Source organism: Adiantum capillus-veneris, chromosome 22 (genome assembly GCF_014529385.1).
Source record: "Adiantum capillus-veneris isolate H3 chromosome 22, ASM1452938v2, whole genome shotgun sequence".
NCBI classification, from domain to species: domain Eukaryota; kingdom Viridiplantae; phylum Streptophyta; class Polypodiopsida; order Polypodiales; family Pteridaceae; genus Adiantum; species Adiantum capillus-veneris.
Window position 1 is genome coordinate 52,881,883 of NC_140952.1, and position 17,163 is coordinate 52,899,045.

A 17,163-nucleotide genomic window follows, 5' to 3' on the forward strand; every position below is an offset into this window, starting at 1 on the left:
AAGATGAGGAATCTCATGTACAGAGATTACTGATTTATGTTTAGTTGAGACAATTAAATATGTTTAGTTGCGGCAATCACTCGTTCTATAACCAGTTATCACACTCACATCCAAGAGAAATGTGAAGATTTCAAATTTCATAGGGATTTAAGGCTCCTATTTACTGAGATGATCCGCAAAAGGTTAGAAAAAGAGCTGCTTAAGTCACTTCATCATTCACACCTCGACAACTTAACTCAATACACCAAATTCTACGCAATAGTCTAGAACCAAAACATGAGAAAACTCAAGAGTATCTAACAATGCGAGGCTTATTCAATGGCATTCTTAGCTGCATAACAGTAAGATTTTGCAACAAGAAGAAGAAGGGGGGGGGGGGGGGGGGGCTCCAACCACCATCAAAGCTTGTACCATCCTGTTGTATACAAATAGACACCCTCTGGAACCTCACAAACAGCTGTTATCTCAGCTGCTGTAAACAGAATTGCACATGCGAACCATCACTCACGTCTAGGAATGCATTGATGAAATGTGCCGCTGCGTAAAAATGAGATCTGTACACTCATTATTTCAAAATTGATCGCAGAATGCCAACAGAGACTCAGCTTGCTTCACATGAATCAACCTTCTGCCTCTTTGATTCAGGTTCCAGCTCTGCATCAGCAACCTTTTCCTCAGCACTGACCTCTTGCGGAGCCGCTCCAGCCTCAACATGTGAAGCCCCATTTGGACTTGGCCCTGTAAGGCCATGGGAATGCATATGCTTGCTGCTCAGCTGGCGTCCTGCTCTTGGCTTAGGTCCCCAATATTCTTCTGGATTTGGAACAAACCTGGGAATGCCTTTGGTTCTTGCTTTGCTTAAGGCAGCATTCACTTTTGAAAAGTTAGCCTGAAAACCCCATGTCCATTAACACACCTCTCTCTCTCTCTCTCTCTCTCTCTCTCTCTCTCAACCTGAAAAAACTGTTAGCAGAACAAAAAAAAAAGAAGGAAAGCCTCTCCTAAAGAGAGTAAAAAGTGCCCTGGCCACTTAAGTAGAAGAGAGGATGCCAGCTTTCTCTATAGATAGGCACTTCCCTGCAAAAGTATTCTCTGCAGTTGTACTCCAAAATCCCAAGATGAACAGACAGCCACCAGCTGTATAGCGATAAAAGAACTCAGCTTCTCAGGGTCAGGTTGCAACCCACCAACTATTACAATATGCAAACATGGAGCTGAGGTAGCACAGGAGAAGGGTAGCAATCAACAATGAGGATTATAGATAAGAAAAACCAAGCATTACGAAGAATCTGAGGAAGAACCATCAGGGACACTACAAAAGAGCTGCCTAAGACATCTCTAGCAATGTAGAAGCCAGTCCACTTGCTGAAGGTGGCTTCTGTAATCCATAGCTGCGAAGGCTCTTTCTCTCTCCAAGGAGAGAATAATGGAACTACGGGACCAGCCAAAAGAAGTCCAATCACAGAAGACCTGATAGAGAGCAGAAAGTAGCCAAAAGCCAACCCCATCAAAAACCACCCCAGAAGACTCACACAAAGAACAAAAACTCACACAAGGAACAACCAGAGCAAAAGTAGAGAACCAAATAACAGAAATGAAAAACATAAACAAAAATCCACACTAACAAATAAGCTTCACTCATCCATACACAACCCCAAACCACACATACACCTGAAGGCAAGTTTTAAAAGAAAACACAAAGCACACCAGCAAACATGCTCCTTTCACATATACAACTCACACACCCTCCCACCAACACACACAGGCAGCACAGACGAAAAGAGAGACTGTAAAAGCAAGGACAACATCAAATCAAAAGCAAACCATTATAAACAAACAGGGAGACAGGCTAGAAAGCGAAGGAGCAGAAGACGAGAAGGCATAGAGCGAAGCGGCGACGTCAACTGTGGAAGCGCAGGAAGAGTGACAGCATATCGCAAGACACAACCTTCAACCAAGGGGGTACGAGGAAGCACAAAGACCGGATGGAGCACCTTCAGCTGGGCAAGCGCACTAGGAATCGCTTCCAGCACTATCCACTCTCCAAGACAAAAGCTCACCGGGCAGCTTCTCTTCTTGTGCTATATTTCTCTTTGCCTAATGCTGGAATAGGTGGAGGCTGGTGTAACAAACTTGGACACCACAAGTAAGGATTCTACCGGACACAGCAGAGATTCACTTCAAACAGTCCACAAAAGACGACACGGCCCGGCGTAGTTCCATGCCAAGAGGTATTGGCCCCAAAGACTGGCACCCCTTTCCGTATTTCTTTTTATATTAATCTGTGTGCAAAGTACAAGAGAGCCCGCGGGTACTCACTCTCAAACTCTGCGTCCAGATGCTGTAAGGAGTGAGTCCCTGAGGACTTATTTATTACAAGGGATGCCCAAAAGCAGAGCCCCAAAAGTTGAACTCAAAAGCAATGGCTCCCAAAAGCAACTAATCTTCTAAAAGCTGGCAGCGTTAATTGCGGAAGTCCATACGTACTGCCACATCAGCAAACCAGCGCGTTTTTGCGAAAATCTTCCACGTCAACAGTCAACGCAAATTGCAAGCGTCCGTACAGTCCGTACACCTTGCCATGTCAACCTGTCGGCGCATTTCACGAGATTGTCATGTCAACAAGGGTTGTGTGTGTGTCCGAGAGCCTGCCACGTCACCAGTTTGTGACATACCCCCCCTCTTGAAAGAATTGTAATCGCCCTCGATTACGCCTGCAAAACAGACAACGGCCATAAACTATCTTAATAGACACTGACTGTTAGTACGGACGCACTAGACACGACACATCTAGCACTTGTACAAGACGACAATCACATGACCGGACATCACAGGACATCACATGACAAATCACAGACAAATTCATTCCAAATTTCAGACCATGACCATCGGAACGTATTTAGTAATCGCATCTAGATCCATTCGGGACCTCTCGGATGCCCGATTAACTAATCCTTATTGCAATAATGTCTATAGAGATTTATGAGACCGAAATGCTGCAGTCATTTCGTCTTTCAATTCCTGCACTCAAACAAGTCAAGTACAAATCAATCATTTTTATTTTCGGGAATTCCAGTTATAAAGTCATGCTGTACAACGTAACCACGAAACTTTTCACCCTAAAACGCGGCGTTTCACCACTAAACGTTTCAGTCCAAAATGAGAGTACTGTGGCACGTGAGACCGAAACGTGCGTTTAGCGACTTTGAAACTAAAACTATGGTAACTTGTTGTTAGTGAAACAGCTTGTGTTTCACTTGGTGAGCGAAACATTTCAAGGCCCGAAACGTTTCACATGTCCTAACCTGTCGAAACGCGTTTCATGGTGACGTTAGTCATACAGCAAAAACCCAAAGGGGACATCAATGACTATTCAAAATCGGGGTAATCCGTTAACAAAGGAGCGCAGTGACTCCCCTCTTGTGCAAACCCGCTGCGCTAGATTCACCCTTGTTGAAGTGGGGGTTCTATCGGAGTAGACTATGCTAAACTGAATACTTCAAGGTAAAGTTCCAAAATCTGAGGAGTATCTGCTAAGTCCTCCTCCATCCACCTCGCATCCAATGCAGGATAGTTCTTGAACTTAACCAAGAACCGCCTAATAACTTTACCTTTTATCTTTCTGTCGTTGTGTGAAAAAATCTGTTCTAGAACGAGTATCTCCTTGCTAAATCTGTCGATGACTATCCAAATGCCATCATGTCCACTTGTGTCTTCGGGAGATCAAAAATGAAATCCATTGCAATACTTTCCCAAGGGCGGGTGGGAATGGGTAAAGGCTGTAACAATCCTTGTGCATTATACCTGTCAAACTTGACCTTTTGGCATACTAAGCAACTGCGTACAAAGTCGTCCACATCCTTCTTGAGTCTCGGCCAAAAGAAGTAACGCTCTACACCTTTCAAGGTGGTGTTGATGTCACGGTGACCCGTAAAAGGTAAACAATGATACTCAGTCAGAACCTTTTCCCTCAACAATTGTGTGACGCAAAACATCGTTTTCTTCATCAAGTAGTCATCCAGTATGAAATATCCCGCTACTACCTCCCCATTCTGTATTCGAGTGAATACATCGGAAAAATCCGGATCTGTGGCGTACTAATCAACCATGTCCTCGAAGCTTCTATGATGAATCGCGGAATAGCCAAGACTAGGGGCTTCCGAGACAATGCATCTGCCACCAAGTTTTTCTGTCCCTGAACATGGAAATTGTGACAAGATGTTAGTCCCCCCGCATCTGGTTTTCCAAAAGCTGCTTCTGTGACAAGAGGTAGAGAAAACTCTAATGATCAGAGAAGACTGTGAAGTCGGCTTGTAAGAGCATGGATCAGTGCCAAAAGCTCTTTCCCATTAATCTGTGCTGTCAATTGGGCCTTGAAAACAATCGGCTTTCATAGGCAATCACATGGCCTTCTTGCATTAAGACCGCTCCAAGACTACCACCACAAGCATCACAATATACTTCAAATGACTTTTGCAAACCCGGCAAAGTCAATACTGGTCCAATAGTCAATTTCTCTTTCAATGTCTGAAAGGCAGTCACCTATGTGGGTCCCCACGAGAAAGGACTCATTTCTATGTCAGAATGTGCAGAGGGGAAGCTACCTCTGCAAACTTTTGAATGAAAGGCAGTCACCTATGTGGATCCCCACGAGGAAGGACTCATTTCTATGTCAGAATGTGCAAAGGGGAAGCTACCTCTGCAAACTTTTGAATGACCGCCGGTAGTAAGAACACAAGCCCAAGAAGCTTCTAACTTCATGAACGTTCTTCAAATCGGGCCAATCACCTATAGTCTCAATCTTGGCCGGGTCCATATGTCTCCTGATGAGACGATGTGTCCCAAAAAGTGTATCTCCGGCAAAAAAAATTCACTCTTTTTGGCATTGATAACTAACTTGTGATCTCGCAATGCCCGAAAGACCTATAGAAGATGGTGTCTATGACACTATGTTCTGCTTCATCCTTGGAGAAGACTATAATGTCATCAAAGAAAGTGCCGACAAATGATCTATACTCTCGAAAATCCTATCCATCATTCAGTTGAAAGTCGTTGGAGCATTGGTAAGGCCAAACGGCATCACCAAAAATTCATACAAACCGAAGCTTGTCTAAAAGGCCATCTTGTAGACATCTCTCGGAGCGATTCGGATCTGATGATACCGCTTTTCAAATCGATCGTGCTGAAACAAGAGGATCCTTGAAGTCGGTCAAGAATATCATGAATCCTTGGAATCGGAAATCTATTCTTGATGGTGATTTTATTGAGAGCATGCACATTCTCCAAGCTCCGTCGTTCTTTAAAACCAACAACATCGGAGAGCAATAAGGTGAAGTACTCGACTCGATAAGACCCTTTTCCAGAAGGTCTTTCACTTGGTTCATGATCTCTTCATTCTGGGCTCGGCTAACACGGTAAGGCGGCTGGTTCGGTGGTGTGCTTCCAAGAATCGAATCAATGGTGTGATCCTCAGGGCAAGATGGGGGCAACTTGCCTGGCAGGCCCTCAGAGAAGCAATCGGCACGAGTGTGGAGAAAATCTTGGCGTTCTCTATCAATTTCAAACATGTTCGTCATGTGTTCATCTTTTAACTCTTTTAAGTAGATCGAGTAAACAAAGAGACTGGATTTCATTAATTTGGAAATGGTTGAAGCCGATACAATAGGGACGAACTCGCCCTTCAGTTTTACATCAAGTACAATTTTTTGGGCCTTTTCATTTGTCAAAGTCGCTTTCTTTGCCCAATAGTCGACCATGGTGTTGTTCTTATGGTACCAAGGGACTCCTACGAGGACGTCACAACCTTCCAAGGGCATTATGTAGAAGTCCTCGTGCCCTAAATACCCCAGACAATGCAACCGAAGTTTGCCAATGACAGGTGTAATTGCTATGCCCTGTTCGGGTGCCGCTAAAACTGCCTCTACTGGTGGTCCCATCCTATTGGGTGTAATCTCGAGCCGCGTCGCCAATTCAGGTGAAATGAAGTTGGCCTTGGTTGTCACAAATGGGTGACGTGGCTAACCCCGGAGACACACACACACACACACTTTGCTGAGAACAACCCGAAAAAAAAGGGGTGCAATCTGTGCTGACTATTTGACACGTGGCAGCCCGAAAAAAGCGACGCAATCTGCACTGATAGACTGACGTGGCATTTCCGTACGGAAATTGCAAGGAAAAAGCACTGGTAGATTTTTGGACAGCTTTATTTTGAGAAACTTTTGGGACAGTTGCTTTTAAAAGTGAAAAGCTTTTAAGTTTTACTACTTTTGGGGCTCTGCTTTTGGGGCATCCCTTGTACTTATAAATTAGAGGGCAGGGCCTCACTTCTCAAAGCATCTGGACGCAAAGTCTGAGAGTGAGCACCTACCCACCACTCTCTTGTACTTTGAACACAGATTAATACAAAAAGAAATACTGAAAGAGGCGCCAATCTTTGGGGCCAATATCTCTAGGCACGGAACTACGCCGGGCCATGTCGACCAAATAGTGAATTGTGAATTTTTTTGAAGTGAATCTCTCTGACTTGGGATGTCCAAATTTGTAGTGGTATCAGAGCATAGAAAGATTCTTCTTCTACGAAGGATCCGATCCTTTTTGCAACGCACACAGCTTTTGGTAAAGAATCTTCGTGCCCTGACGCCAGACTTATTAGTCACTCCCACCCTTCATACATCCCGCATTGGGCGCGCTCCCGTCTTCATCGCTTTGTCTTACAAGGCATAAAGCCATAAAGAATCCTAGATTACACATAGGTTCTCGTGAAGAATCTGATGGAGATGACACCTCTCAGTGGGAAGGCAAAGAAAAGAATGAAGATTTAGGCAAATTAATTTTTTTCGGACAAATTTGCCATAAAGGAGTACAAACGTCAACTACAGATTGGCATATGTGTGAAGAGATTGATTAAGTACTCCAAGGACCAAAGATTGGCGAAACACCTGAAGATTACACAATTGATAAGATTTATTCGAGATAACGTGTGGCCATCGCTTTTCCTCTCAGGTAGGGAGGAAAGCCGAAAAGACAGACAAGTGCTGAATAACGAAACCCGTGCTCGTCGCAGAAACACATGGACAAGAACTCTTGACAAGAAGCACTTCTACAGAGCCGACCAATATGACTTCCCCGAAGACCAGAGCAAGAAAAAAGAAGAATTTAAAGAAGTTGGACAGTCGATTAAATTTGAATCCTTTTCTGGGTTCCGAGATGCTAGAACATAGTGGTCCACTCTTCTTCAGAGAAAGGAAGCTCAAACAGTTACATGGTTGAAATTCAAAAGGCTCTTTATTTTCTTCTTGGCTGACTCAGGAGTACGAATGAGATATACGAACCGCTTGGAATCATCTTCAGATGACCAAGGGAGATTCTTTGGACGCTTATTGCGAGAGATTTTAAAACTCTTTCTACCAAGCTCTTCATTTATGAAGATCTCTTTAAGGAACAGATTGAGCAGTTTTGCTGCGGACTCCCTACAGAGATCCGAGACTACTGCTTGAAACAAAAGTCGAATTCTATTCAAGAATTGATGGGTCATGCGAAACGGGGTTTTGCAATACATTAGGAAATTTGACTTACCCCACTGATGAGATCTTGACTCAGAGAACCCAACAGACCTCTCACAATGAAAGTAGAAAGAGCAAGAGTTCCCAGGACAAAGAAAAGAAAGATACACGTCCCCAACTGACTCTTAGAGAAAGGGCTATCCATCTCAAAGAGGGGACGTGTTTTGGTTGCGGGGAATTTGGACACATCTCCGCAAAGTGCCCCAAAAAGGCACAGCAAGAACCGACTAAAGACAGGCCAGAGAGTTCTAGAGCAGCAAAGGAACGTGGCAGAAAAGGCAGATGAAAGCACAACTGGTACCACATTGTGTGGGGCCTAATCCGAATCAAATAAACGAAAGGACAAAATTTTGCCGCACTTAGGGCAAAGTGAAAGATCAGGAAGCCTTCCTTTTTCTTTGATAGAGGAGCCAAGGCCAACTTCTTGAATTGGCGGCTCGACTTGGAATTACGCCCGACAGGCTGAGGCCACAGGCGGAGGCAGTTCTAGCAACACCCGGACGAGATGTTGCCATTACACGGACCATTGGCAAACTTCGTTTGCAATGTCATGGGTATTTAGGGCACGAGGACTTCTATGTAATGCCCTTAGGAAGGTTGTGACGTCCTCCTCGAAATCCCTTGGTGACTATCGGGCTGAGAAAGCGACTTTGACAAATGAAGGGCAAAGAGATTGTACTTAATGAAATTCAGTTTCTTTACTCGATTTTCTGGAGAGAACTGAATGATGATTGAAGGTCAAATACGTTTTTACCTTGAAAAGAACGCCAAGATTTTCTCCACACTCATGCCGATTGCTTTTCTAAGGACCTGCCAGGCGAGTTGCCACCTTCTCCTCCTCAGGATCATACTATTGATCCGATACCAGGAAGCACACCACCGAACCGGCAACCTTACCGTGTGAGCCGAGCCCAGAATGAAGAGATTATGAACCAAGTGAAAGACCTCTTGAAAAAGGGTCTTATCCAGCCGAGTACTTCACCCTACTGCTCTCCGGTGTTGTTGGTTTTAAACAAAGACGGACCTTGCAAAATGTGCATTGATTATAGAGCTCTCAATAAAACCACCATCAACAACAGTTTTTTGATTCTGAGGATCGATGATATTCTTGACAGATTACAAGGATCCTCTTGTTTCAGTAGGATCGATTTGAAAAGCAGATATCATCAGATCCGAATCGCGCCGAGAGATGTCTACAAGACAACTTTTCGGACGAGCTTCGGTTTATATGAATTTTTGGTGATGCCTTTTGGCCTTACCAATGCTCCAGCGACTTTTAACCGAATGATGGATAGGATTTTCAGAGAGTACAGATCTTTCGTTGGCACTTTCTTTGATGACATTATAGTCTTCTCCAAGGATGCGACAGAACATAGACAACATCTGCTATAGGTCTTTCAAGCATTGCGAGATCACAAGTTGGTGATCAATGCAAAGAAGAGTGAATTTTTCTTATCGGAGATACACTTTTTGGGACACATCGTCTCAGCACAGCAGGAGTACAGATGGACCCGGCGAAGATTGACACTGTACGAGATTGGCCCGATTTGAAGAATGTCCATGAAGTTAGAAGCTTTTGGGCTTATGTTCTTACTACTGGCGGTTCATTAGAAAATTTGCAGAACTTGCTTCCCCTTTGCATATCTTGACACACAAAGGAGTCCCTTTCTCGTGGGGACCCACAGAGGTGACTGCCTTTTAGACTTTGAAAGAGAAATTGACTGCAGGACCAGTTTTGACTTTGTCGGATTTGCAAAAGTCATTCGAAGTATATTGTGATGCTTGTGGTCGTAGTCTGGGTGCAGTCTTAATGCAAGAAGGCCATGTCTGCCTATAAGAGCCAATTGTTTTCAAGGCCGAAATTGACAGCATAGATTGATGAGAAAGACCTTTTGGCGGTTATCCATGCTCTTACTCAATGGCAACATTACCTACTCGGAGCTGATTTTACGGTCTTCACTGATCATCAGAGTTTACGCTACTTCTTGTCACAGAAGCAAATATCGGAAAAGCAGATGCGGTGGACTAACATCTTGTCACAGTTTCACTTCCAGATTGTCCATGTGCATGGACAGAAGAGCTTCGTGGCAGATGCTTTGTCCCGGAAGCCGTTAGTCTTGGCTATTTCCGCGATTCATCATAGAAGCTTGGAGGATATGGTCGATCGGTACGCCACAGATCCAGATTTTTCAGATGTATTCAGTCAAATACAAAATGGGGAGGTAGTAGCGGGATATCCCATTTGGGATGGCTACTCGATGAAGAAAACGATGTTGTACGTTACACAGCTGTTGAGAGAAAAGGTTCTAACCGAATGCCACTGTCCACCATTTACGGGTCACCGCGACATTGACACCACCTTGAAAGGCGTGGAGCGATACTTCTTTTGGCCAAGACTCAAGAAGGACATGGACAATTTTGTACGAAGTTGCTTGGTATGCCAGAAGGTCAAGTTTGACAAGCATAAAGCACAGGGATTGTTACAACCTTTACCCATTCCCACCCGCCCCTAGGAAAGTATTGCTATGGAGATTTCATTTTTTATCTCCCGAAGAAACAGAGAGGGTGCGATGGTATTGGACTATTATTGACAGATTTAGCAAGCAAGCTCATTTCATTCCAATGAAGAAAATAGTCAAGCCGGATCATTTAGCGCGACTGTTCATTGCCCAGATATTCAGATTACATGGCATGCCTGAGACATTAGTCTCTGACAGAGATCCCCGATTCATGAGTTTGTTTTGGAAGGCTATTTGGGAGAACATTGGCACACGGTTGCATTTCTTGTCATCTTTCCACTAGAAGACAGATGGGAAATCTTAGATTGCAAATTCAGCTATACTGAATTTATTGAAGTCTTACATTTTTTTATCAAAAAACTCAATGGGAAAAGTTTTTTCCCTTGGTGGAATTTGCCTACAATAAGACGATCCAATCTTCAACGAGGAAGGCGCCATTTGAGATTATTGAAGGTGCTACGAAGGTTCCACCCTTCCTTAGCACGAAAGATAAGATTTTTGAAGCCGACCAGTACACGGGGGACTTGGACACAGCTTTTGCCAATGTTCGGGAGACTTTAGCAAAATCTGAGGAAAGACACAAGAAGGCAACAGATCGACACCGTCGCGATTTGAAATTAAAGGAAGACAATTGAGTGCTCTTACGTTTTGAGAAGGCACGCTTGAGAAAGAAAAGGCGAAAGGAGCGGCTTTTTTCCAAAGCTTAGCATGAGATACTATGAACCTTTCCAGATAAAAGAAAAGATAAATGATGTCTCCTTTAGACTGAAGCTGCCAGATACTTGAAGAATTCACAATGCTTTTCATGTGAGACTCTTAAAGCCTTTTAAAGGCGATGTGCCCGATGATGGGGAGCCAAATGAGCAACCCGAAGTGAAGGAAAGCGAGGAGATACTCGTTCTAGAACAAATACTAGCACATAAAGATAGAAACATTAGGGGTAGAGTGATTAGGCAGTTCTAGGTTAAATTCAAGAACTATTCTGCATTGGATGCGAAGTGGATGGAGGAGGAGGACCTAGCGGATACTCCTCAGATTGTGAACCTTTACCTTGCAGCATTCGGTTTAGCATAGTCTACTCCGATAGAACCCCGATTTCAACATGGGTGATTCTAGAGCAAGGCTTGCACAAGAGGGGAGTCACTCCGCTCCTTTGTCAACAGATTACCCCGATTTTTGATATAGAGTCATTGATGTCCCTTTGGGTTTCAGGGATACTACTGGGCTCGCAGTATTCTGCTGAATGACTTTATGAACTGGAATTCCCGAAAATGATATTGATTGATTTGTACTTAACTTGTTTGAGTGCAAGAACTGAAAGACGAAATGACTGCAGCATTTCGGTCTCATAAATCTCTATAGACGTGATTGCAACATGGATTAGTTAATCAGGCATCTGTGAGGTCCGGACCGGATCTAAATGCGATTGCTAAATACGTTGCCGATTAATCATGGTCAGAGATTTCGAATGAATTTGAAAGTGATTTGTCATGTGATGACATGTGATGTCCGGTGATGTGATTGTCGATTGGTACATGTGCTAGATATGTTGTGCCTAGTGCGTTGGTACTAACAGTCAGTGTCTGCTAAGACAGTTTATGGCCTCGGTCTGTTTTGCAAGCATACTTCAAGGCGATTACAATGCTTTCAAGAGGGGGGTATGTCACAAATGGGTGACGTGGCTAACCCCGTACACACACACACACACACACACACTCTACTATCAAAACCCGGAAAAAAAGTGGCGCAATCTGCGCTGACTGTTTGACACGTGGCAGCTCGGAAAAAGCGGCGCAATCTACGCTGACAGGCTGATGTGGCATTTCTGTACGGAGCACTGGCAGATTTTTGGACAGCTTTATTTTGAGAAACTTTTGGCACAATTGAATTTAAAAGTGAAAAGCTTTTAAGTTTTAATGCTTTTGGGACTCTGCTTTTGGGGCATCCCTTGGCAGGGCCTCACTTCTCAGAGCATCTGGACGCAAAGTCTGAGAGTGAGCACATGCCCACTCTCTTGTACTTTGAACACAGATTAATACAAAAAGAAATACCGAAAGGGGCATAAGTCTTTGGGGTCAATATCTCTAGGCACGGAACTACGTCGGGCCGTGTCGACCTAATTGTGAATTGTGAACTATTTTGAAGTGAATCTCTGCTATGTCGCGGTAGAATCTTGACTTGGGGTGTCCAAGTTTCTTATATTGGCTCCTCCATCGAAGAAAATCAAGGTTTCTATATCCTTTACTTTGCCTCCAGCTCGGCAAAGTTCTGTACTTTCATCAATCAAGCTTGGGTCAATACCCATGCAATCTGGTACCAATCCTGCTTTCATCTTGCTTTTTCTGCCACGTTTCTTTGCTGCTCTAGAACTCTCTGGCCTGTCTTCAGTCTATTCTTGCTGTGCCCTTTTGGGGAGATGTGCCCATGTTCCCCGCAATCAAAACACTTTCCCTCTCTGATATAATTGGCCCTCTCTCAAAGAGTGAGCTGGGGTCGTTTATCCTTATCCTTCTTTTCTTGGGATCTCTTTTTCTTTCTACTTTCATTGTTGGAGGTCTGTCGGGTTCTCTGAGTCAGAATCTCATCAGTGAGGTAAGTCAAATTTCCCAAATGTATTGAGAAACCCGTTTCGCATGACCCATTAATTCTTGAATAGAATTTTACTTTTGTTCCAAGCAGTAGTCTCGGATCTCTATAGGGAGTCCGCAGCAAAACCGCTCAATCTGTTCCTTAAAAGAGACCTTTTCAAATGAAGAGGTTGGTAGCAATAAGCGTCCAAAGAATCTCCCTTAGTCATCCGAAGATGATTCCAAGCGGTTCGTATATCCCGTTCGTACTCCTTGGTCAGTCAAGAAGAAATAAAGAGCCTTTTGAATTGCAACCACTTGACTGGAGCTTCCTTCCTCAGAAGAAGAGTGGACCACCATGTTCGAGCATTTCCTTTAAGAAAAGATGCAACTCTCCTAATCTTGGAGTGCTCGGAGTAATGCCCTCCAGAGAAGGCTATGTCAAACTGCTAGATGAAGGCCAAAGCCCTCGGAGCATCTCGGAACCCAGAAAAGGATTCAAATTTAATCAATTGTCCACCTTCTTTGAATTCTTTTGCTTTCTTGCTTTTGTCTTCGAGGAAGTCATATTGGTTGGCTCTGTAAAAATGCTTTTTCTTTGCATAAAACATATGGTCATCGGAGTCTGAACTGTCAGAGGATGACTCCTATGTAGAACTGCCAGAAACTGGGCAAAATCTGGGTTTCTTTGCCTTTTTCTTGCCCTTTGCGAAGCTTTGCTTTTTGCTTCACTTTTTGCCTTTTCTGTCCTCCTCACTCGAGTCTGGAGAGCTAGAAGGACTGTTAGAAGAAGAGGAAGAAGAAGAACTGGATAGTCCTTCAAAGCGTACACGCTTCGTCTGCTTTCTTGCAGATACAAAAGAAGATCGACGGCCCAAATAACCAAGGTAGTCAATCCCCTTCTTGCGCTTTTTTCACTTTGCTTTTTGGATTGATTGATCGCGTCCAGAAGCTGATTGATCTGAGTTTGAACCACCTCTTGCAATTCTTGTTTTGTAAACATCCTCGTAGGAGGAGGTTTCTAGACTGCCGGTTTGATTGGTGGTTCTTTGGCTTTCTGCCACTGAATGTGCACTTCTGCGATGGATTGCTCTGACAAAAATTTTGCAAACTGAGGGTCCTTCACAAATTTAATCATCTGCTTCGTGCACTCGTCAGCCTGCTGTCGACATTCCATCTCTTGAAGTTCATACTGAGTAGGCCGAGGTGGCCCGTACTCTTCCTCTGTTAATTCGGTTGAATCTTCCTCGTGATCTCCTCCTGCATCAGCAGATGCAAAAGAAGTCGGCTGATTCTTTTCGGAATCCATAAGTGTCGCGACAAAAGAATCAGATTTCCCAGTAGAAGAGAAATCGATCGTGCTCTAATACCACAGCAACAAACTTGGATACCCCAAGTCAAGATTCTACCGCGACACAGCAGAGATTTACTTCAAACAGTTCACACGGCCCGACATAGTTCCGTGCCAAGAGGTATTGGGCCCAAAGACTGACACCCCTTTCCGTATTTCTTTTTATATTAACCTGTGAAGTACAAGAGAGTCCATGAATACTCACTCTCAGACTTTGCGTCCAGATGCTCTAGGGAGTGAGTCCCTGAGGACTTATTTATTCTTACAAGGGATACCCAAAAGCAGAGGCCCAAAAGTTAAACTCAAAAGCGATGGCTCCCAAAAGCAATTGATCCTCCAAAACTTGCCAACGTTAATTGCAGAAGTCCGTATTTACTGCCACGTCAGTAAACCAGTTCGTTTTGCAGAAATCAGCCACATCAACAGTCAACCCAAATCACAGGCGTCTGTACAGTCCATACACCTTGCCATGTCAACATGTCAGCGCATTTCACGGGACTGCCATATCAGCAAGGTGTGTGTGTGTGTGTGTGTGTGTGTGTGTGTGTGTGTGTGTGTGTGTCCAGGAGCCTGCCACGTCACCAGTTTGTGACAGCTGGTGGTGATCGGGATGATTGACGATGGCGGCTGAAGGGATCCATAAGTAGAACATGCCTCTTTCTCGAGTTACCCTCTTGTCTTTACTTCAGCCAGCTCTTTTTTTAAGGACCGATACCTCCCCTGTGAGCGCGTCAATTTCTGCCCTCAAGAGATTGAAGAGCTCAAAGTCATCAAGGAGCAAGTGCAGCCAATCAAAGAGGATGAGAAGCAACATAACGCAAAGACGTCTACATGGGTGGGAGGTGATCACCAAGACGCAGAAGAAGATGGACAAAGCGGAGAAGTGGATAGAGGTCGCCAAGAAAGGAAAAGGGAAGGAGGCATCAACCCCCACACCAACCAACATGACAACGGAGGAACAACGGAGACGCTCGTGTGCTGTACATGTGAGAGTTACTGTCACAAAATGTTGACGTGGCAAGACCACCCGGCAAGATTCCAGACAAAATGTCATAAGGGTTCCCGCTCGATGGAGCCCAAGGGACACAAACAATTAAGGAATGGAAGCTCAAAGTTGTACCAACTTATGGTACCCCGGCCAAGGGGCCTACGACCCTAAAGAATGGAAGCTTGCACTCTAAAAGAGAATTCCGTGATGCGTTGACATGCTGACGTGGTACATCGTATGGATGCTGATGTGGCGAGCTGTACGAAAATTCCATGTGTTGTGCTGGCTGTGGCAAGCTGTACAGATTTCCACAATTCACACTGGCAACTTTTGGGAGCAGACATTTATGGGATTACTGCTTTTGAATTGATTGCTTTTGGGGCTTTGCTTTTGGGGCATCCTTTGTAACATTAAAAGACCCCTTGGGGCCTCACTTTGCAGAGCATCTGGACGCAGAGTCTAAGAGCAGAGGTCCCTTGGGAATTGTACTTTGCAATGATTAATGGAAAAAAAAAAAAAAAAAGGGACACCAGACTTTGGAGCCAATACATCTAGGCACAGAACTACGACGGGCCGTCTCTCTCTCTCTCTCTCTCTCTCTCTCTCTCTCTCTCTCTCTCTCTCTCTCTCTCTCTCTCTCTCTCTCTCTCTCTCTCTCTCAAAGTTCAGTGATTTTGAAGTTTGCGTTCGTGTGTTGCTGTTGATTTCTCGCTTGGAGTGTCCAAGCCTGTTACAGTTACCGGGGTCTAAAAGATCGAGATAAAGTCGAGGAAGAAGTAAGGGAGCTCATGGAGTTGATGAGAATAGATAAACCAACGCACACAAAGGCATGGAGAGTCGATAAAAGAGTGGAGGTGTTGGAGAGACATCGAAGGAACGTGCTCTCATTTACCACTATTGAGGCGAAGAAAGAGTTTTTTAAGAAAAGGCCCACATTAAAGAAGACCCGCATATTCCTTGGCGATGATCTCACTCTATAACAGCTTGCCCACTTGCAAGAAGTTATGCCAGAGATTAGGGCGGCAAGAGAAAAGAAAGGATAGCCTTCTATAGAGAAGGGAAGGTGTTCATTATGGAGCGACGATAGCGTAACCGCGAAACGTTTCACCTTGGGCTAAGGCCTACTGAAATATCTGACCGAAATGCCAATTTTGTGTATATATAGAGTTATTTATCAACAAAATAGGTGTTCACAGTGCAATGAGTAGAGACACATGCTATGCTAACCTTGAAATAGCATATACATAATAAATAAATAACTATTTAATGGCCAAATTCTTTAAAGGCAATTTTTCATTTCACGCGTTTCACTTAAGGCGTTTTACCTTGCAGGCGAAACGTTTCGCACATTTCGCGTTTCAGGCCTGCTGAAACACGTTTCGCGGTTACACTGAGCGACGCTCCACATGACGGTTGGAGACCTATGGGACCAAACTTAAAATAGCAGTGTGGAACTGCAATGGGTCTCTCAAGCTTGATGTGGGTGCCTTTTTGGACAGCTGTAGAGACAAATATATTGTGTTCAATTCAGAGACTCACCAAGCCCCACGTCAAATGATGCCACATGTGACTGGATACAAATGGGAGACGGCTCATCAAGTAAATGCAAATCTGAGCATGGGAGTAGAGGATCGGAGGGTTTGGGAGAAAAAAAAAAGGGGGGGGGGGGGGGGGGCAATTCTTTTCAAGGAAGATTTGCAATCGCTTGTACATATTGTTCGGAGAGACGATCATTCCAGGTACATGTGGGTGAGATTGAAGGCTATATTGCTATATGCTACTTTGCTCCAAGTACATCAACCTATGTGTCACCTAGAGGAGAGTCTCCTTTGTCTGTGATTGATGATGACATATAAGAGTTCTCTAGGGATGGGGACGTCATTCTCTTGGGGGACTTCAATGCTCAAACGGGCAACCATCAAACAGTCTTTTATGATACCTTGGAGGAGATATTGAGAGTGTTGGACACCATAGACATGGGGCTGGACAAACGCTTAGAGGATACAGAATGTACAAACTATGGGAGATACTTGCTAGATATGGGCACCGTACATGGATTAGCCATACTTAACGGCTTACAGAGATTCCCAGCAGCCACCGGGTTTACTTGCTTCCCACATCATCAGGGGGCTAGCACAATGGCTTATAGTATGGCCACGTCGAGCTTTCTTGC

At 44.3% G+C, this 17,163-nt stretch overlaps 1 protein-coding gene across 1 annotated transcript in view; it reads right to left on the reverse strand.

Annotated features, from left to right (window-relative positions):
- Nucleotides 1-236: 236 nt before the first annotated feature.
- Nucleotides 237-17,163, reverse strand: part of LOC147429360 (tRNA (guanine(26)-N(2))-dimethyltransferase 2-like) — an 89,597-nt gene continuing 72,670 nt past the window's right edge. The window contains exon 12 of the mRNA XM_086495533.1: nucleotides 237-889. Within this exon, the coding sequence (XP_086351659.1) occupies nucleotides 602-889 (288 nt within the window). The 3' untranslated portion in view covers nucleotides 237-601. The remainder of the gene's footprint in view (nucleotides 890-17,163) is intronic.